This window comes from Fulvia fulva, chromosome 1, assembly GCF_020509005.1.
Source record: "Fulvia fulva chromosome 1, complete sequence".
Lineage (NCBI taxonomy): Eukaryota > Fungi > Ascomycota > Dothideomycetes > Mycosphaerellales > Mycosphaerellaceae > Fulvia > Fulvia fulva.
In genome coordinates, this window is record NC_063012.1 from 4,427,879 (window position 1) to 4,447,816 (window position 19,938).

General features: G+C 51.6%; 7 protein-coding genes across 7 annotated transcripts; 4 read left to right on the forward strand and 3 right to left on the reverse strand.

Moving 5' to 3' along the window:
* Positions 1 to 2,813: 2,813 nt before the first annotated feature.
* CLAFUR5_00893 (uncharacterized protein) lies at positions 2,814 to 3,707 on the forward strand (the record flags this gene model as incomplete). Its single annotated transcript, XM_047900041.1, has 2 exons — positions 2,814 to 2,910; positions 2,965 to 3,707. 2 exons carry the CDS (start codon positions 2,814 to 2,816, stop codon positions 3,705 to 3,707), a joined length of 840 nt encoding a protein of 279 aa, XP_047756140.1.
* A 1,195-nt stretch (positions 3,708 to 4,902) lies between these two features.
* On the reverse strand, positions 4,903 to 5,513 carry CLAFUR5_00894 (uncharacterized protein; the record flags this gene model as incomplete). The annotated part of the gene is made up of 2 exons (XM_047900042.1): positions 4,903 to 5,311; positions 5,365 to 5,513. The coding sequence occupies 2 exons, from the start codon at positions 5,511 to 5,513 to the stop codon at positions 4,903 to 4,905; spliced, it is 558 nt and encodes a 185-aa protein (XP_047756007.1).
* A 210-nt stretch (positions 5,514 to 5,723) lies between these two features.
* CLAFUR5_00895 (54S ribosomal protein L24, mitochondrial) lies at positions 5,724 to 6,764 on the forward strand (the record flags this gene model as incomplete). Its single annotated transcript, XM_047900043.1, has 1 exon — positions 5,724 to 6,764. One exon carries the CDS (start codon positions 5,724 to 5,726, stop codon positions 6,762 to 6,764), a length of 1,041 nt encoding a protein of 346 aa, XP_047756006.1.
* A 1,260-nt stretch (positions 6,765 to 8,024) lies between these two features.
* CLAFUR5_00896 (uncharacterized protein) lies at positions 8,025 to 8,484 on the reverse strand (the record flags this gene model as incomplete). The annotated part of the gene is made up of 3 exons (XM_047900044.1): positions 8,025 to 8,085; positions 8,145 to 8,364; positions 8,418 to 8,484. 3 exons carry the CDS (start codon positions 8,482 to 8,484, stop codon positions 8,025 to 8,027), a joined length of 348 nt encoding a protein of 115 aa, XP_047756009.1.
* Positions 8,485 to 9,121: 637 nt separating this feature from the next.
* On the reverse strand, positions 9,122 to 10,298 carry CLAFUR5_00897 (Eukaryotic translation initiation factor 3 subunit H; the record flags this gene model as incomplete). Its single annotated transcript, XM_047900045.1, has 2 exons — positions 9,122 to 9,701; positions 9,760 to 10,298. The coding sequence occupies 2 exons, from the start codon at positions 10,296 to 10,298 to the stop codon at positions 9,122 to 9,124; spliced, it is 1,119 nt and encodes a 372-aa protein (XP_047756008.1).
* Positions 10,299 to 10,951: 653 nt separating this feature from the next.
* Positions 10,952 to 11,773, forward strand: CLAFUR5_00898 (Glutathione S-transferase U17; the record flags this gene model as incomplete). Its single annotated transcript, XM_047900046.1, has 1 exon — positions 10,952 to 11,773. The coding sequence occupies one exon, from the start codon at positions 10,952 to 10,954 to the stop codon at positions 11,771 to 11,773; it is 822 nt and encodes a 273-aa protein (XP_047756836.1).
* Positions 11,774 to 15,732: 3,959 nt separating this feature from the next.
* On the forward strand, positions 15,733 to 16,998 carry CLAFUR5_00899 (uncharacterized protein; the record flags this gene model as incomplete). The annotated part of the gene is made up of 1 exon (XM_047900047.1): positions 15,733 to 16,998. One exon carries the CDS (start codon positions 15,733 to 15,735, stop codon positions 16,996 to 16,998), a length of 1,266 nt encoding a protein of 421 aa, XP_047756835.1.
* Between the last annotated feature and the right edge of the window lie 2,940 nt (positions 16,999 to 19,938).

Sequence of the window (19,938 nt, forward strand, 5' to 3'; positions counted from 1 at the left end):
GAAGGTAAGAAATCGTTTATAGAGCAACTATAGAAAGAGAGGTAGAACAACTAGGGTGTAGGGTATAGTAGACGCCCTTAGCTAGCGGGACAACCTAAGGAATAGTTAGCTACAAAATCCGCGGTTAAGTACCCCCCGAAGCTTATCTACTACCGCCTTACGAGGGTATAGAGTAGTATAGTAACCTAACTACAAAGCGAACACATCGGCCTCTAGGGGTACCTATTATAGAGGAAGGTTCTAGAATATATAAATACTAGCTACCCCTACGGCTAATACTCCTAGAACGTACGGTACGTACTCCTTGTCTATTAGAGGTAGTCGCTAGGAAGGGGGGAGTAGATAGTAAAGGCGAGGAACCGGACGATTAGTACACTTCTTAATAACGTTAAGGACCTACGGCGTATTACGAACTAGATACTAGAGAAGGGCTAGCTAGAATAGTACCGCCTAGTAGGAGTAGTATAGGAAGAGAGGATACGGCGTAGCGCGACGAGACCGGCTAGGAGCGGGGGCTAACGGAGTAGTACTATAGGCTACGTACGTTTAAAGGGAAAGCTAATCTAGATAAGGAGAAGTCGGGGGCGGGAAGGGTTTTCACCTATTCGGGTTTCCCTTTGTATATAACAATAGATATATACCTATATAGGCCGAATAGGGTCCTAGAATAGGGGAATAACCAATCTATCTATCTATCTATCTACTACTTCTACTTTAATTACGACGGTATCTTAATACGACGACATCCTATAGAATCGTTACTAGGAGGACAATTCCTCTTCAGATTCTTCGTTATCTAGTAAGTCTACTTAATAGGTACGTACGTTATGCCCCGACTCACTACATCGCTTATAGCGTCGTAGCCTTAGTACTAGCCGAACACTATCTAGCGACTCTCTACTTACTTCCTACCTCCTAGTATCCTCTAGAGGTATTAATTACGACGCCTTATCGAAGGTTACAGACCCTCTAGACTAAATATACTTGCGCTTTCGTGCTTTTTGCTATATAAGGGCCTCGTTAGACTTACGTAGCTTACTAATCTCGCTTCGTATAAGAGCTATCTAATACGCTATCTCTCTACTCCCTTTTATAAGCTAAAACACCCCTTCCTATAACAAGTTTAGCGATAAACCTGCCCGGGCACGCATTCTGTTCGTTACTAGTGTCGATTAAGAGTCGAATTCTTTTGTAGTTCGTAGTGTCTTCGACTCCTAAGGGGTAGAGTCCAGAGCTAGAGGGGTTAGCGTACGTAGCTTAATATTAAGCTTGTCTATTACTACCTATAGATTAAATAGAACTAAACTAGCGCCTCTAAAGCTCGATAGGATATTCTCCTGTCTAAATATAGCGTTATAGACTACCCGGAAGGCGCGTAGGAACTCTACGTTATTAATATAAGTAATACGCTAACGTACTAAGCCCGAGAGCTAAGTACCGTATACCTTCTTTAAAGGCGAATAGTAACCTATATCTAATAGCTAGAGTAAGTACGAGGCGTACGATAGTGTATATAGGGCTAAGATCTTATATTCCTTATATAGATTCTAGAATGCCTTCGAGTTATAGCTCTCGTAGCTATCGATAATAAGTAGTCTCTATACCTTAGTCGTACGAGCTATAGTATACTTCTAGAAATGCTCTAGCTACCGTATACCGAACTTATTATTAGTCTAGCCGTTCTCTATTAGCCCGATTATCTAGTTTAGACCTAAGTTACCGTCTTAGTACTAGGTACTAATATACTATTTACCTATAAGAATAACGTAGGGTAGGAGCGCTATTCCGTCTATATAGATAGTCTTAATTACTATTACCTATTCTCTATTACGCTATTAAATGACCTTCCTCTTTCTACTACGCCTTTCTAAGCCCGTAATAACGCTCTAAGACGTAATAATACCTATTATAAACCCTATCTCGTCGAAGTTATTAGTGTCCTAGTTAAGGATGCTATACTTCTCCTTTATATTATATATAAGTAGGAACTACTTCTCGATAACGTCTAGATCTTCTATTAGGGCTCGCTAACAATTGTATCTACGTGTTATACGAACCTTTAGCTTACGATACTACCTAATAAACCTATCTATCTAATTAAGACTAGCGGGCTTGAGACCCTTCTCTTATAGTAATAAATCGGCTATTACTCGTATACTAGCCTTTAATAGCGGGAAACCTCTAAGATCTAGCTCGAGTATATACTTAAGTATTACCCTCTCTTCTAGCTCTATAAGCTTCTTCGAATTAGGCTCGTAGTCACCCCGAGGAGGTCGTATATTCAATCGATACCCTAGTGTAGTTCGAGACGCGTCGTATACCTTTATAGCAAGTCGATTTGTAATTATCGTATCGCGTTTTAAAGCCTAGATAGCTAAGGTCAGTTTAGCCTCGTTTAAAGACAATATACGCTATAATAGTGGTTGCATAGCTGTATCTGTAGAAGTGGTACAGTTCTTGGCAAAAGTGGCCCGCTCGATAGTATGGCCCGCTCGGTAGTAAAGTACGTTAGTAATAGCTATAAGTACTATATTAGTAAAGAGACGCGTTGAGCTACTAGACCTATAGGTAGTAAACTAATCCACGTGCTCTAATTGGCTAAAATCCTTAACTGATTAACTCTCGCGCTAAAATTTGCTTAGAACACGCTAATTGCGGGTGGCTTCCGAAGTTGGCTGCCCTCGGGTCTGAAAATGGAGGTAGGTTGTTCTCGCTACGGGAGCTTTACGGACATGCTCCGTTCACTCCGGCTCGCAAGCTCGCCTCGTTCACTCACGCATGCCCTTCAAGCTGCCCTTCGCTCAACTAACACAATGCCGAGATACAGTGAAGCCGTCAGACAGTCACGGTTAAGTAAAATCAAAGCACTCAACGGTGGTGTTGCGCCGCCCGAGGAGGTCGTTGGAGGTCGTAAGAGCACATAAATTGCGGTACTCACTTGTGACATGACTGACATCCCAGCAGCTGCCGTACCACAGAAAGCCTCGATCGTAGACGATCCAGACGAGGTCGACATCAGCCAAGGTTCGAGCTTTGCCAACACACCCTCAGCACGACGAACACCAGCGAATGCATCAGATGACCCGCTCGCGGCAGCCATGCTACGAATGCAGCAGGAGCAAGGCTTCCTGGGCGGGCAAGAGGAAGATCCCATGGCGAAGATGATGCAGCAGATGATGAGCATCATGGGACAAGGTGGAGGAGACCCAAATGATCCCAACTCGAAGCCTCCAGAGCTACCACCTATGCTTGCGAATATGCTCAGCGGGCAGAAAGCAGACGACGTGAAGGAACCAGCCACCAGCTCGGCATACATCTGGCGCATTGTACACGCCATCTTCTCCTTCGTCCTTGCGTCCTACATCTGCCTCACCTCGACATTCAACGGAAGCAAGCTTGCACGCAGTGAGAACGTGTACACTCAGGATGCAGGATACGGGCTTGGACCACGACTTTTCGTCATCTTCACATCGGCGGAGCTTGTGCTGCAGAGCACGAGGTATTTCATGGAGAAAGGACAGATGCAGAGTGGAGGCATGCTCGCGGGTATAGTGAACAGCGGCATGATACCTCAGCCCTACGCGAACTACATACGGATCGCTGGCCGGTACATCACGATCGCACAGACTGTCTTTGCGGATGTGATGGTAGTCGTGTTCGTGCTGGGATGCATGGCATGGTGGACAGGCAATGCGACACCAGCTTGATGCTCAGGACCCTTCGCTGAGCTTCCAGCGTATCGTACAGCATTCCGTGCGCGTTTACTAGAATTTTCCGGCCGCAAATCCTTCCCACGTACTTCAGGACATTCGTCTGTCAGATGGGCAGTGCGTAGCTTCTTCGGCCTGGAGGAGACCACTCATCGCTACAGGTGCCGTCAAGTCCCACATTGACTTGACAGCCGATATCGCAGTGTAGCTCGCGACCTTCACCGACCGTTCGTATTGACATCGAATAGGCCCAACTTGCTACCTGCCCCAGGCCAAATAACCCTGTAACCTGTAGCGACCGTCTTCGTCCACGATCTCAAGGAAGCCCCTTTTCGCACACCCTTCCATCTGCTATTTGTGGTCTCAAAGAGCAGAGCCATCGGACCACATCACCGAAGGTGATACCTTTCTCCGAGATGGCCCAGACGCGACCTTCTACACACGCGCTCATGTGTCTTGTAGTTCCTCCACGATTCGATACCGCTTGGCTTGGCAGATTTGGTGCTTTTTGAACAGACACGAACTCATGGATGCCAAAGGTCATTTGGAAGGACAGACAAGAACGCGCACCGGGTAATCTGAACCCACGGGCAGAGCAGATCGTGGCCACAAGAGTGGGCTCGTTCGAACGATGTGATGGTGACTCTGTGAGGTGACACTCAACGATGGCTTTGAACTTGTGCAAGACTCACTGGACACGATTTGGTCGCGCCCAGGAAGGTTGAGTAGAACTTGTTCGTATCTTAGTGGTGCCAGCAGATTTGCGGCCAGCTGTAGCAGTTGTCCGGAGGAGCCAATCCGTGTTGTGTATATTCCAAGGTCCCGCATTAACCTCCATAGTCCCTCCCAACCATAACTCTGCATACAACAAAGAACTCGCGGGCCCAGCATGGAAGAGCTTATGTGAGGTCCTTCTAGGCCGGAGGAGCAAGTCCAAAAGCCACGGAGCACTTTCAGACCAATCGCATTGATCCAGAACGTAGCATGGCCGATGGGGTTTCAACCCCTCGTGGGAGGCAGACCAGTTGCCACGCGACGGGTGAGTATCATTTGTCTTGCATCTTCAGCATCTGCTGGGTAATGAACACCTGACGCCATGCTATGCCCCTTGTGCCTTCCAGGCGGCCTCGACCATGATATCTGTACACATTGACTTCCTTGCCATCATGACCCTACACCCCCCGTTCTCCTCTCACGCGGCCTGCGCTGCGAGGTCACCCCGAGCCTGCTCCAAAAGCTCTTTCTCCCTCTTCACTTTCGCCCTCACCTCCTGACTCAGCTTACTATTCCTCTCACTCTTCCTCCTCTGCTCTTCCAGCTTCGCCAACTCTTCATGCTCCTCGGCCGTGGGTTCCACAGGCTGCGCCTTCGTCAATCGTACTAAAGCATCCAGAATCTCAGAATTTGTGTAGTTCGTCATGTTGATCCTTTCTACCCGCTCGTCCACCGAGGGCTGTGATGACAAAGTAGGAGCGGAGCCTGCTTCACCGAAGTGAACGGACATCACGGCGGGATCGTCCTGGAAGATGCTGCGATCTATGGTCATGGGGACGGCCGGGTTGTGGTATTTCAGGCGGACGAGTTCGTGGCGCCAGAATTTCCTGTGATGTAGTATTAGATGCTGTAACCCACAGCTTTGCTTCGGATATCGCACCTAGGCCCCATATGCCCGCCGTTGATTTGAGGCGCAAAGCGCATGTGTATCCGCTTAACTTCCTTGGGCAGCACGAGGGCACCGGATCCGAGTCGTATGGCGAGCAGTTTCGTTTGCAGCTTTCGCATCCGTTGCGGTAGGGAGACCATTGTGAGGGAATGTGATCGATCCGGACGGGTCGTATGGAGAAAGCCCAGAAAGTCCAGAAAGTGGTCTGGCCAATGTCTCGAGGTTGATGGTTGTCGTCTGTCTTGGCGGCATTGCGGCCATCTCCTCCTTTGAGACGGAGCTTCATCTCGATACATGTATGGCCCCAGCATCACCACATCTACATCTACATCCACGCCATACACCACCCCATGGCAGCGCTCTTCCGCCGCTCGTCACGGCAGATCTGCCACTGCCAGCGATCCTTCTCGACCTCGACACCACTTGCGGTCAGTCTGCAATGGGACAAGAATGACGCGGAAGCATTGAAGGAAGTCCTTCCTCCTTACCCGTACGGCGAGTCGCGCTGGTACAAGCAGTCGAATCGAGGTCTGTACGGGGACCAGCGGATGCAGACAGGCAACAATGTCAGCGACAAGTATGAGGTGAAGACGCGACGACAATGGCACCCGAACATCTTCACCCGGAAACTCTTCAGCCGAGCGCTCAATCGCAATGTACAAGTCCGTGTCAGCGCGCGAGTGCTGAGGACCATTGACAAGCTCGGTGGACTGGACGAGTATCTGCTGGGAGAGAAGGAAGCGCGGATAAAAGAGCTTGGTGTATCGGGTTGGTGGTTGCGCTGGGCGATTATGCAGACCCCCAGCATCAAGAAGAGGTTCGCAGAGGAGAGAGTGCGGTTGGGTCTGCCAGCGCAGCGAGAGGACCTCGAGGCTGTGACGGAAGCCATCGAAAACAGCACGCCGGACGAGGAGGCAGAGTTCCTCGAAGAGACAGAATCTGTCATCATGGACGATGCTTTCCAGGTCGACCAGGACGTGGCTACACCCATTATCAAGTTCAGAGTCGGTCCAGGCCAGCACGTGATGCTCACAGCCGATGGGTGGAGGAGAACAAGGCCAGACCCATCATACTTCATCACCAAGAGGAAGGAGAGGATTGCATCGTCGGCCTTTCCAGAGTACGTCGAGAAGCGCATGGAGGTCTTTGAGAAGGAACTTGAAAAGAGGCAACAGCGAGCGAAGGTTACAGGTCAAGGTGTGATCACAGATGAGGAGGTCAAGATGCTGATCAAATCTACGCGGAGACAGCTGAGGGCAGAACTGAAAGAGAAGGTGGACACCATGTACGATGAGAAGATCGCAGCAAAGGAGCGAGGCAAGGCGGAGAGGAAGCTCGAGAAGGAGCAGAAGAAGGCTTCTTCGGGGCTTCCGGAGCTGCTGGAAGTTTAGATGTGGATGTTGTGTACAGTACTGGACATGCCGTGACCACCAGCATAATCAGCGAAGATGCCAGCAGCAAATTGAATAAACGCTCCCGCGAGAGAAAAATCACTGTGCGCGAAGCGCGCTTCGTCTCCTTCGGCAGTAATCGAAACATTCAAGCCCCTGCTATGTAGAGTAGTACCACAATGCAGGCCGCCGAGTACTGTATGCGAAGCTCGAGCACGAAGTCGTTGCATGCTACGAGACCCGAGGGACAGACCGTCGTCTGGCGCACTTCACTACGTTCCACGCCGCGCGAGAGCACGCTCGTACGTCTGAGCTGTGGGGTCAATCTGGAGGGACCCAAGCGCACCGCGGTCAGCTTTGTTACTTGATGTGAAACATGCTTGGAGGATATGAGTGTATAGCGAAGTAAAAGAGCAGCGCGGCGAGTATACACCAGCATGGCTACTGCTGGACACGGGCGGCAGTGCATCTCAACAGCATGGTCGCTGGGGACTGCGTATATGGAGCAGGCGCGGCGCGCTTTTGCTTCGAGTACATCAGCAGAGCGAGGCTACTGCAGTTGGCTGTAGACAAGTCGAGCGCCGGTGCTCGGACCGTAGTATGAGACGCGCTCTTCGATCTTCGCCATCCTTCAACACATCTGGGGACACCTTCCACTTCGAATATGTGAGCCAGGCGCGCTTTCTTGCCAGATATGGCGTCAACTTCTGAACTGCGGAGTGTGAAAGTGGAAGAGGTACTTCGTGAAAGAGGATGAGAGGATTGGCGACTTGGCATGTGGAGATCCATTACTGGACCTATGATGTGGTAACCAACCGCCTTGTTACGGAATAAAATGACCATAATTCACCTGGATCAGGCAGTCTTTCACGTCAGCTTTCACTCAGAATGGAAGCCGAGACAGGAGGCGCGAACGTCCATACGTGCGCGACTTTCGCGCTTGAAAGGACGGCAGCTGGAGTCGATGGCGTGGTCGTTCGTGAAGGACTATATGAGTAATGCTCGACGCGCTATTTTCCCAGATGTACCGTGACTATATGGGGTTGGGGAGGTGAAAGCAGAGAATGTATAGTGTGAAAGGCAGCATGGGATACGATGTTCTGGGTCAGGGTACTACCACTATCATAGCCATTGCCAGGTGTTCCAAGATGGCAGACTGTCGCTATGATATGCATCCTTCTCTTATCGTACATATAAACCACTCCTCAAAACTTTTGTGTGTACCCATGACCCATCGTTATTTGTCCATACCATATGCGATTAGGCCTTCCGGGAAGAGCCCTTGAGGGGGCTACTGAACACTCTGGCGTCAGTGCCGAACCTATTATACTGGTTAGCAAGTGTGTCAAAACGATATCCTGTTCAGTTGTGTGAACGTACCAGCCAATGTTCTTCTTCTTACTAGGGGTCCCTTCTTTCTCTGGGGTGGATGTACTTGTGTAGGACTTTGCGGGACTGCTATAGTTGACGGTGCTCGGAGTACTGGCATCAACGACGGGCTGGACCTTCTTATTGCCCTTCTTTGGAGTGGCGGGCAGTTTGCTTGGCTTGCTGGACTTCTTTGACTTGTTCAGGTCTGGAACAGAGATGATGTAGCTGTCTGTATCAATTATCAGCTAGGAGCTTCCATTGATCTTTCTGGAAGGTCCTTACCAAGCTCCGACTCACTCAACTCTGGCTCATCTCCGCCCTGCTCTTGCTGCTTCGAGAGAGTCGACATGGTGGTGACAGTCGATGGAAAGAGGTAAGGACGTTGCTTTTGGTGTAGTATTGGTGGTGGACAATGGCTTCAACGTGCTATGTGGTGGTCCAGCAGTGATGTCGAAAGTGTGGTGCGTAGTGAGATACGAAAGGGGCAGACGAAAGGTCTTCGTTTCCAAGGGTGGCTTACACATGTGATCGCGCTTTCCATAGTGAGCCAGCTGTGGGCTCCTCTTTCCTTTGCAGGCAACGAGAGCAGCTCTGACCAGCGTGAGTAGAATAATTGACGGGGTGAGAGAAGAAAGCTACTGGTTTGTGAAATCCACTTGAACATTCAATCGTGCTCTCATGCCGGGTCCGGCTGTATTCCTCGCTCCTTCTTGCTATGGTGGGAGCATCATTGGCCAGAAGCATCAGTGCAACGGGACGAAAGTACAAAATGTCCTCGAGTACAGGGTCGATTCGAACGTCTAATCGTGCTTTCCATAGCGTGGCCAGCTGTAGGCCTCGACTTCATTCTCACTGCAGTGAGAGTATCGCTAGCCGGTACCATCAGCCCCCTTTCCATTGACCATGATGCCGTCACTCGGCAATTCTACCCCTCGAACGCCTCGCTATGCAATACCTACCCATGCCTTCACACAACACCGACAAGCTTAAGCAGTCTCGCCAGGAAGAAGGTTGCCTTTCACGCCAAACATCTTTGCGCTGACAGTTGCCGAGAAGCCATCGACTTGTCTGGCATACTGCTCGACCTGCCTGCCAACAAGCAGAGACTCAAGGCGTGACGGTTCTTGTGGAAGCTTGAACAGCTTTTGCCACTCATCTTCTGGGAGAGGTGGTTGCTTCTGTTGCGCACGAAGAGCGTTCTCGGACTTGCGCTTCTGTTGCCATTGCTGGATCTTGGCCTGCTCTCTCGCCAAGGATCGCTGATAGTACTGTGCGTTGTTGTTCTCGGTTTGGTGGTTCTCGATGCTCTCAAGGAGGAGATCGCAAGTCTTCTCGAGGAATGGATCGATCGAAAGATCCAGGCTTTCGAGGTTTGGTGCAAGTGGCGTGGATGTGATGCTGGGGTCCCGGGAAAGCTCGGCAAGAGATGATGGGAATTCGAGCTCGGACTTTTGTGGTGGCTGCTGTGGTAGTTGGTGGAGGAATGCAGTCAGGAGGTGAGAGTTGTGGACTTGAAGTGGCAGCTCCACAAGGATATCTTGGTATCGTAGCTTGGACTTCTGGATGCTGTTCAAGATGTTAGAAAGTGATCCCGATGACAAATTTGCAGAAGTTCGGCACATACCTCTCGGTGGTGAACTTGCCCTCCTTGTATGCAGCCATGAAGCTTGGTGACAATCTGTATGCCTTCAAGCACAAGCTGCCCTGGCTGCTCCTAGATACGTCAAAAACAAGTGCCACGGTCTTTTCGTCTGTGGCGCGCTGGAAGAAGGACTGGTTCTCGATGAAGTTCTGGTTGACAAAGTTGCCCATGCTCGTGCTGATGTACCACCCCACACTCTGCGCGTCTGTGTTGATTTCCCGCAGGAACTTGACCATCTCGGCCTGATATGCGACGTTGCTCTTTGCACGGGGGGCTGCTGCTGCGAGCGCCGCTGCGTCTTGTTGGTGGTATGGATCTGTGTTTGCCTGCGCCTCTGCGACGGCGGCTGGGTACGGGAACGAGTTGGTGACTTGGAGCTGCGACCCATGGTCCATACCGACCAGGAAGCCAGTCGTTGGTGTTGGGAATGTCTGCGAGGCGTGCTTGATGATGCGCATAACCACCAGTGCCTCTATCCTCACCTCTGCGATGGGAGTGTCCTTGACCGATATCTCCGCCATGATTGCAGTATCGTGTGTGGTTGATGTTATTGACGATCTCGTCGTGTTCTGCGATCGCTCTCGGTGGATTTAGGGCGATGGATGGGGAGGCGTGTCTGGTCGCTGGCTGCACATGAACGGCGCGTGAAGTTCAGAATTTCGAAAGGTCGCCCCGCAATTCACCCGAGTGCGGATTGTTCTCTCCCCAAGGAAGGAGCCCCTCGGACTTGGCGCGGGTTGCGACTTTGCATTCAGCACGCACGCCTTGCTGTTTCATCGAATCTCGAGGCATCACATGTCGAACACACACACACACACACACATGATATCAGCGCACGGCCAGCGCGACATGCTTCACATGCATAGTAACGCTCTCACCTCCCGCCATATCGGCTATACAGTACGCGCCTGTCTCGTGAGCACAGCGTTGTCGGCAGATCGCGGGGCCAGTATTGCATCATCTCTCACCCAGCACACGTACTTCTTCATGTTGCTGTTAAAGCAACATCGTGATCGTGACGCTGCTCTCAATGCTACTGACCAAGAGGCTGACAGCAGCGAGCTTCAGACTATCCACCAGCTTTGTCTTACAGCGAGGAGCACCAGCACGTCTTTCAGACCTTCACAGCTTCACGCTTCACAGTATACTTGCTCCAATCAGTTCCAGAGCCAAGATGTCCACCAGTGGAGGCGGGAAGGATCTCGACCCAAACCAAGGCGGCGATGGCACGAAGAAGACGTATCACAAGCAAGCCACCGGAGAGGCCTGGAAGACTGTTCAAGCCCATTCCGCGGACCACGATCTTAAGCTCTACGGAAGTTGCTTTTGCCCATTCGTGCATAGGGTATGGATCTCGCTCGAGCTCAAACGCCTCGACTACCAGTACATCGAGGTCGATGTATATCGTAAGCCAAAGTTGCTGCTAGACATCAACCCACGAGGACTGGTTCCGGCGCTCAGGCATGGGGATTGGGGTTGCTACGAGAGCACAGTCCTGATGGAGTATCTTGAAGATCTCCAGCAAGGGCAAGCACTCCTGCCGAAGGACGCTAAGCTACGAGCTTCTTCGAGGTTGTGGTCAGACCACATCAACCGCAACATCATTCCAGCTTTCTACAAGTACCTCCAAGCACAAGATCCCGATGATCAAATCAAGTTCGCTGGCAACCTCAAGGAGCATATTTCGAAAGCTGTAGATGCAGCAGATCCTCAGGGGCCATTCTTCCTCGGCTCCGAGATGTCATTTGTTGACGTTCAACTTGCACCGTGGATAGTACGGCTGGACAAAGTGCTCAAACCATATCGCAGCTGGCCAGATCCGGAGCCTGGTAGCCGCTGGGAGAAGTGGGTTCGTGCTGTTGAAGACAGCGAGCCTGTGAAGAAAACGACGAGTGACGATGAGCTGTATTTGGACAGCTACGAGAGGTACGCTGAAAACAGGCCAAATACATCACAAGTACGGGAGGCCATCAATTCGGGCGGAGGCTTGCCATAGAAAGAGGCAGTCTTGACGGGAACGATAGACAGCTTGCTAGACCGGCTGAGATCTTTCCAACACAGCTGTTATGTTTCACATGCTGTCTGAACATGCCAGCTACCATTTGCCGGAAGATATATTTGCAGTTGCCCAGTAGCTAGAAAGACCTCGGTCACATCCAACTTCTCTCACTGCCAGTGATACGAAACGAAAGCTCTCGCTACAGCGCCAGTTTCAGGCTACCAGCGAGACGCACGAAAGCTACGTGGTTCTGGCTTTCACTCTAACCCTGAAGCATGTTCAAACAGACTCCAAACACGAAATTCACGAACCATGCGCCGAGCAGCAATGATCTAGGCCGTTACATAGCGACACCGCTTGCACACTGCTACGAGTCAACATGCATCCCGACTACAGCACGCCGCCAAATAACAACGCCGACTTATAGGTACCATCAAGCACATAGCTTGGACGTCTAACAGACTCAGTCCTCGGATAGTTCGAAACACGAGGTAGTCCAGGAACAGTCCATCACTGATGTATGGCATAGCCCTCGTGTCTGTTCGCATACCAGTGTTTCACAAATCGAGTGGTCCAGTTTTCGAGGCAGGCCATACACTCCTGAGTCAAGTCAGAAGGCTGGGAGATTGAGCGCAACATCCACTTCTTCCCGTTCTAATCCCTAACCCGAAGCAATCACAGCGCCACTGCCGGCCCATCACTCTTGCTTCACAGGACTAGTGGTGTTCTTCTGTCATGATATCGCCGACTGCGAGAAAGTGCCTGCGCCACTGCAAATGGTCATTGCGTTCGCTGGAGTGGCTCGGCCTGTTGTCTTGCACAAATCGGTGATGCTGTGTAAAGGGATCTGCAGATGTGCAGCTCGCGGAGAAAAGCCCGTTTGAAGCCTTGAGATGACCCTTGGGATGAGCCACCGCTACTGCGCGTAAGCGACAACCCACCACTCTGGGTGTCTGCTGGATGTCCCTGCCTTCGTGAAGGTGAACCCTTGTACGGAGAAAGTCCGTCATCTTACAAAGCATAACATGTGCATGCAAGGTGCGCTGGCATGCAAAGATCCAACATCAGGTATCGGTAATTATGCTGACCAGTACTGCTCACCGTGGTGCTGCTCCTAGCTCAAGCGGTCGTCCGAGTAGAGTAGACTCCTGTGCGCGAACAGACCTTTTGTGTGTGAGTGATACCTCGAAGTATGCTCTCTACTCCGGTGCGACGACCATATAGGAAACAGCACTGCTGCTTTCTCTGGCCAGTGCAAGGACCCGTTCCACAGCACAAGCACGGTAACCCGACGGTCTTCCGATAGCGCCGGTCTTCAGCATGGAATCCTCCTGGATTGCGTTCATACAAGATCTCAGATCTGTGTCTGGCGAATGATAAGGTCGTTCCTGGCCACACTATCGCCATACGAAGACTGGGACACGCCATATGAGCATGAAATCAGTGATGATCATATGCCAGTAGTGCAACTGCGAAGAACGATACATGCTCGTTACCAAAAAGGACCCATGGACTAAAGGGAGTTCCATCGTCGATGCAGCGCTGCCGTTGTCGCAGCCGGTCATGAAGAGAATGCGCCGCAAAGGGTCGTGGCCGGGCAGAATTGAGTTCGACAGACACTGCGCCAGAACGAGCTACAGTATATGTTTTCTCGGGCACGCTGCACGGTAGGAACTGCAATGCAAATATGAGCTACTTCGTCAATACGCGGATGTTGGTAGTCTCATTGGTGTGTAGTCGCAACAGGATTTTATTACTTCACTGGTGTTGATAGGTCGCCGTGATAACGAGGAGGGGGACAGCTGTGTGAAACAGCTCCTTCGCTTTGAGACTCTGTCTGTGATGAGCTGGTACGGCCCGAGTCAGGATTCCAATGCGTGACTCGCTGTTGCTGCTGGTCGTTGCAAGTGCTGGACAGCCCCGAGTCGAGCGTGCACATCCGCGCAAAAACTCTGGCTGCGCGCCAAAACGATTGTCGGTACAGTCAATAATGGCAATGATATCATCTTGACCAAGCATCAGCAGTTTCTCAGATGAGCCGTTGGAGATGACGTTAGGCGCAGCTCGGGGCAAACGTGGGAGAGCCACTGTCACTGTGGCTGACGCTACTCACGAGTCCCCTGTCTCTTCGGGCTTTGCCGACTCTGGGATGTGCCAACCACGCGTCCAGCAAGGGTGCTGAGCACTGGCGAACGCTGTGAAGAGCCAGTGGCGAGCTGCAAAGCAGGCATGGGCGCCAGGTCCGCGGAGGGTCATGCTGGGCATCGTAGATGCCAGCAGAGTCTTGGGATGCGCGGAGATGTGGCCGGCGACTTCTCAAATGTGACAGGGGCGTCGAGCTCGCACGCGCAGCTAAGAAACACAAGCTCGATCGATAAAGCGCAGAGGGATCGGGAGTTGCAGACCCCTCGGACCAACGTCCATGTGTCGCGGCCGCTAAGGTACGGCATGGAGCTCGACGACATTTGGCGGAGCCGAGACGGGAAAAGTCGGTGATGATGGATCCTCAAGCGCAAGGCAGACCCGAACGACTGGCATCCTCCTCGCCAGGAACAGAGAATGGCTCAACTCTGGCAGCACGGCACCGACGCCGGACGAGTTGTTGTGACGTGTGCTCGGACGGAGAAGGTTTCGCGGAATGCTACAAAACTCCCGGTGCATGCGCTTCGAATCAGTAGTGAGGCAAGCCACCGACTCTGGATGAAGCAGGACGTGCATGGCTGGTGAAAGATGAAGGGGAAGCAATGGATCCGCAACGCAGGTGTCACAAGTGCCAGAGACATTAAACTCGTCAAGCCACCACGAGCGGGACGGCTGAGGTTCTCATCGTGGCTGCAAACGCTGCATGAGTTAGAACAAGCATCAACGTGGATGTCGATTGAGGATCGCAATGTTGCCATGTCGACAACACGCTGCCTTGCAACGTGAGTGCAGTAATCGCATGTGTTCCGACTCAGGTTCGTCGGGTCTGTCACCAGCTTCTCGTGCGCGACCACTTGGCAGGATGGAAGGAAATTTGCTGCGAGACAGCGAGTCCGTGATGGCGAGTGTTGGCGGTTACGATCTCGATCTGGAGACGACAGGCCAGAGTGGACCACGACCAGGGCGGACCTGTTTCACCGCAGCGGCTGTCCGCAGACGCAGCGATCGAAGCTGCAAGCACCGCAGACTGCTGGAAGCACGATTGGGAATCTACAACAACTTTTCAATGTAGGTGTGCGAGCCTGGCCTGCGCATTCACGCTGCTGTCGTCCCTTTCATGTGATGTAGTTGCCCCGCCGCACAGAGCCGCACGCACGTCTTACCTACGTACATACTAGCCACATGCCACAATTATTGCCCTGACATGGTTTGCTCATCGCCGATTGAAGTGGGGAGCAGCGCCAGGATGTGTTGAGGAATAAGGTTGTGCGTTAGCGCTGCTGCAGAGAGGCATTCGGCGCACTGGACTTGGCTGCTGCCCTGTTCCACGGCCTGGCAGCAGCCACTCCACTGCCACGGAAGCACGCGGTTCGATGTTGCATATATCCGCCAGGGTCTCTGCTTTGGACCATCTCGTGCTCGCCTCAGCTACCTTCATGTCCCGTCGGCACGCGCTGGGATATGATGCACGCTCTGCTCACTACTATCCTGCCGCTGGCCTGTAACCTTCGTCCCGCATTGTGCTCTTAAACTGTACCAGCTCCCACGCGCAGGTCTCAAGTACCGCCCGTCCCTCTCTTGAGCCCACAGCAGATACTCTTGTGCCCAAACACCTCTGCCAGCCCTCAGCACGCCTCTGCAGCACAGGAAACGAAACAAAAACACCACCACCCAAACAGCCCTACTCCCAACGACGCGTCAATACAATCCTGTCCGCGTCTCGTCTCCACCAGAGTCTCTTACCAACAGCCCGCTTCCGACTCGACGCTGTTCTCATTCACTCGCTGACACATCGTCACAAATCTGGCTATCACATGATGGACGGTTATAACGCAACGGGACGCAAGATATCACTACTCAACGACAGTGGTGACGTAGCCGCTGTGCCTACCAAAGTCCAGCTTCCACAGCTGACAGCACACTCGCGAACAACATCGTGCACCTCGACGCCATCGCTTTCTCCGCAAACGCCACAGCTGTCGCGCTCGGATTCCAGCGACTCGCGCGCCTTTTCGACTCCGTCTCCGCTGACACCCAACTTTGAGGAAAGCTTCGGTCAGGCGACGCGCGCACTCCCTCCAAAACACCAACAGCAGCACCACCAGCAATACTACCTAACCAACAACCACTACGCCAAAATGGACGACCAGAACCCGTCCATGTACCCGCCAATCCCAGATCCGACAGTTGCGATGCCCACAGCGTACCCGATGCCCGCGCATCTGGCACAACAACCACTGCCACAGCAGCAAGCGCCGCAACATGCAGTCTACCGCGGCTCCAATTCACCATCCTCTGAGCCATCGCGCGTGTCCACCGTGTCGCAGCAGTCGAACAGCAAGAACCAGCCGAAGAAGAACCAGTACCCGTGTCCAATGGCGAAGCAAGTGGGGTGCACCGACTTCTTTACGACATCAGGCCACGCAGCACGACACGCGAAGAAGCACACTGGTAAGAAGGACGCTTTCTGTCCTGAATGCAACAAGGCATTCACGAGGAAGGACAACATGGAGCAGCACCGACGAACGCATCAGAACGGCCGCGGATCATCTCGGACGGCCGACGACTCGAAGGTGAAGAAGCCCGCGAAGCCTGCCAAGAAGACTGCTGCGAAGGTTGAGCCACAGCTTGAGGCGGCTGTAGAGCAGCAACTAGCAGATCAAGCACAAGCCGCTCAGGTGCAATCTGTCGCACAGGCGGTGCAAGCCCAACAAGTCCAGCAACAGCAGCAGCAAGCAGCAGAGGCCGCCATGCTGGGAGGCCTGCCTCAAAGCGGGCCATACTTCCTCAACACCATGGATCCAGGCCCAGTGCCAGCACTCCCAATGGCAATGCCAGAGCTCAACGCGATCCGACCACAACTCCATCGATCCAGCTTCGCAAATTCGCTCGAATTTGTTCCACCAGCTGCACCAATGATGGATCCCGACACACTCCACTACAGCTACCCGTCACCAGGCCTGTCTAACGGACTGAATAGCCTGGCGTTGGCAGCGAGCGAACACAGCCGTCGGATGTCGGACAAGTCACAATCGTCCCGAAGTCCTTCATCAGAATCGCCGCAACACGAAACTCCATGATCGCCACTACACACCTCGACTCCCTCATTAGAACTAATTCTACCATCGAGTAACGGACTGTTTTAGAGCGAAGCGTATATACCCAGAATTGTTTTGGCGGGAACGGAGCAACAGGGAGAGGCTTGGAAAAGCCTCGAGCATTCCAACGATACAGAGACGCCATACCGCCGTCGCGGCCTGAACACAGCCGATTTGTTATATGTTATGATGCGCATTCTTGCCACGATTAGGCTGGGAGCAAATTGACAGTCGCAAAGAACGATCTGTCGATTGATGATGATCACTGGGTGATTCAGCAAATGGGCTCAAAGAAGCCAGCAAGCGAAAACGCGACGAGAGCTGGCTCTGACTACAGCAACTAGCAACAAATGAAACAACTTACCACGCGCCCTACGTCTCTGTCGTTTCTTCTCCAGATTACGTGAAGTCGGTTTTGGATGCAGGGTCTCATGAAGATCCTGGTCTGACCCTTTGCGCTGATCGTTGGGTGCTTCACCAGCCACATCTCAAAGCGTCCTCATGCTATGAAACTCTGTGAAACTCTGTGAAACATGACACAAAATGGTCTTACCTGACAGCGATGAAGAGAACATGGTCTAACCAATCCTCACCGCGCTGCCACCTGCTTGTGATACCCTCGAAAACGCTGACCCAAATGTCTCACAGCCAACTTGCACGAACACCTCTTGAGTGGAGAAGACTTCGCATCCAACAACCAGCTCTCTGTCACAATAATGACACCGACGTCAGGAAGTCGCAATCACGACCCAGAAGCCGAAAGAACATCCTCATCCATGACAATCGCATGACAATCGCATAACACCCGCAGCTCGCCCGCAATTGAACCACAACATCCCGCAAATTCCATACCAATCTCTTTCCAACGCTTCGGCGGAACCAGCACTCCGCTGCAAATCCATCCAACAGTCATCACAGCAATCGAAGCCGATTTCTAGACATTTTCACGATCGATGACGGAACATGAACCACCCGTCGGCGAGAAGGGAGGTAGGAGGTGGAGGAGGGGGACCCACGAACCATCACTAGTACCCACCTGCTTATTCGTCCTCGGGCGTGTCAGATTTTGCAGGCGCCAAATAGGACGCCGAGCGTTGCCGCTGCGAAATTTCCAAATCGCAAGGCGGCGGTTCTAGACGTTGGTCATTGCTTCTAATCGACGATCGACCCACAAAGGACAACCTCGGGAAAGGGTCAGCAGAGGTGCAGAGGCTGTTGGTGCTGTGGAGATGGCGTAACGAACTGCCGGCGCTGCGCGTGCTTGTGACTATCTAACACTACTACTCAGCGAGGCTGTGATAGGCTACGCTAACCTTCGTGAAAGTAGCCCTTGAGTTGGACAACACTTTAGCGTGCCCTATAGCCTTAGGACACGTTACTTATCTCTACTATAATATTAGCTAATCTATCCCGCCGTTATAGACGTAATCTAACAAACTTTGAGTACCTTACTATCGCTAACTTTACTATAAACCTTACTATTATTATCTTCTACTATAGGCTATAGTAAGCTAACTTTCGCTCTATATCTAGTATCTAATTATACCGTATTCTTACTAACTTACTAGCTTCCGTATTAATAGCTCTCTTCTGAAGCTTAGTATATATATTAAGGTAGATATCACTAGAGCTCGATTATTACGTTATTTATATAGGAAGTCATTTTACGGGCTTATATAGATAGATAGATGATTCATTTACCCGTTGTGGTGCCCTCCGGCCCATGCGGGTTTATGTCTATATATGTTGCTGCATAAGGTAGGAAACCTGTTCCTAGGCAAAAACCTCCTCTCCTTCTCTAATAGCTTCCTTGCCATAAGTTCTCAGTTTTCCTTTTATTAGGGTGCACTAGTGTCATGGTGGTTAGCCTCTGACTCCCTTGTCTGCAACCCTGGAGTTGTCCCCCTCTTCCTGCTCTCCTCCTCCTTCTTTCTCTCCTCAATCCATCTCTCTGTTTCCCTAGTAAGAGAGAACTGCTCCAAAAATCCTTGGCAGATGATCCACCTTGTAACTCTCTAGAGGTCTCCCTTATTGCTGATCATGGCTTCGAAGTTTCTGTTCCTTGCCCTTGCCCTCCATTCACCTCTCCCTATACTCCATTCTTTGCAAACCAGAAGTCTATGTTCGACATTCTGGGACAGGTAGCCGTATAGGCAACTCTTGTCTTCGATACCTGGGACTTTTCTCTGATGCAGGTATGCCCTGACTCCGATATGTTCAGAGCGGATTTGTATTGCTATGCTTGCTTCTGACCTGGTCAGGTCTGAGTACAGTAGGTAGTTGTGGCTACCAAACTGTTGGAGTGCCTTTAGGGTTCCTAGCCTCTGTAGGGTTCTTGTCCATTCAGTCTTCCAGAGGAGTCCTGCCATCCTTTCAGCTAGAGACTGTTGCTTCTTCCCTTAGCTGGCTGCTGATCCTCTCCCTTGAGCCCTTCTGTCCCGTTCCTGCTAGGCTAGGTGCAGCTGTTCTGTTAGTTCTTTGAACTTCTGCAGGTCCTGCTACTTCTGTAGGGCTGGGTTGGGTCTTGCTTGTCTGTGCCTTCTTATGCACTGGCTCCTAATTTTGTTGACTGCCTTCTGGATTACTAGCTAGGCTGGGTATGCAGACGTCTTTCCTGCATACTGGTATCTCAACCCTTGAAGGTAGAGCTTGGCTGGTGGGGAGCTAGACTCCATTTCGACCACCCTTATTAGAGTTGACTTGTATACTCTAAGCACCTTTTTCAGACAGGAGGCTTGGGCTCTGCTGATGGGATCTGTAATTCTCTTTGGGATCTTGTCTTAGGCTGACCAGATCTGGGCTCTATATAGCATAGCTGGCTTCACAATGGCCTTGTACATAACCTTTACTTTCGCAAATGTGGCTCCCTATATAGAGGCTATAAGCCTATTAATTGATTGCCTGTTGTTGTCTGCTCTTGTC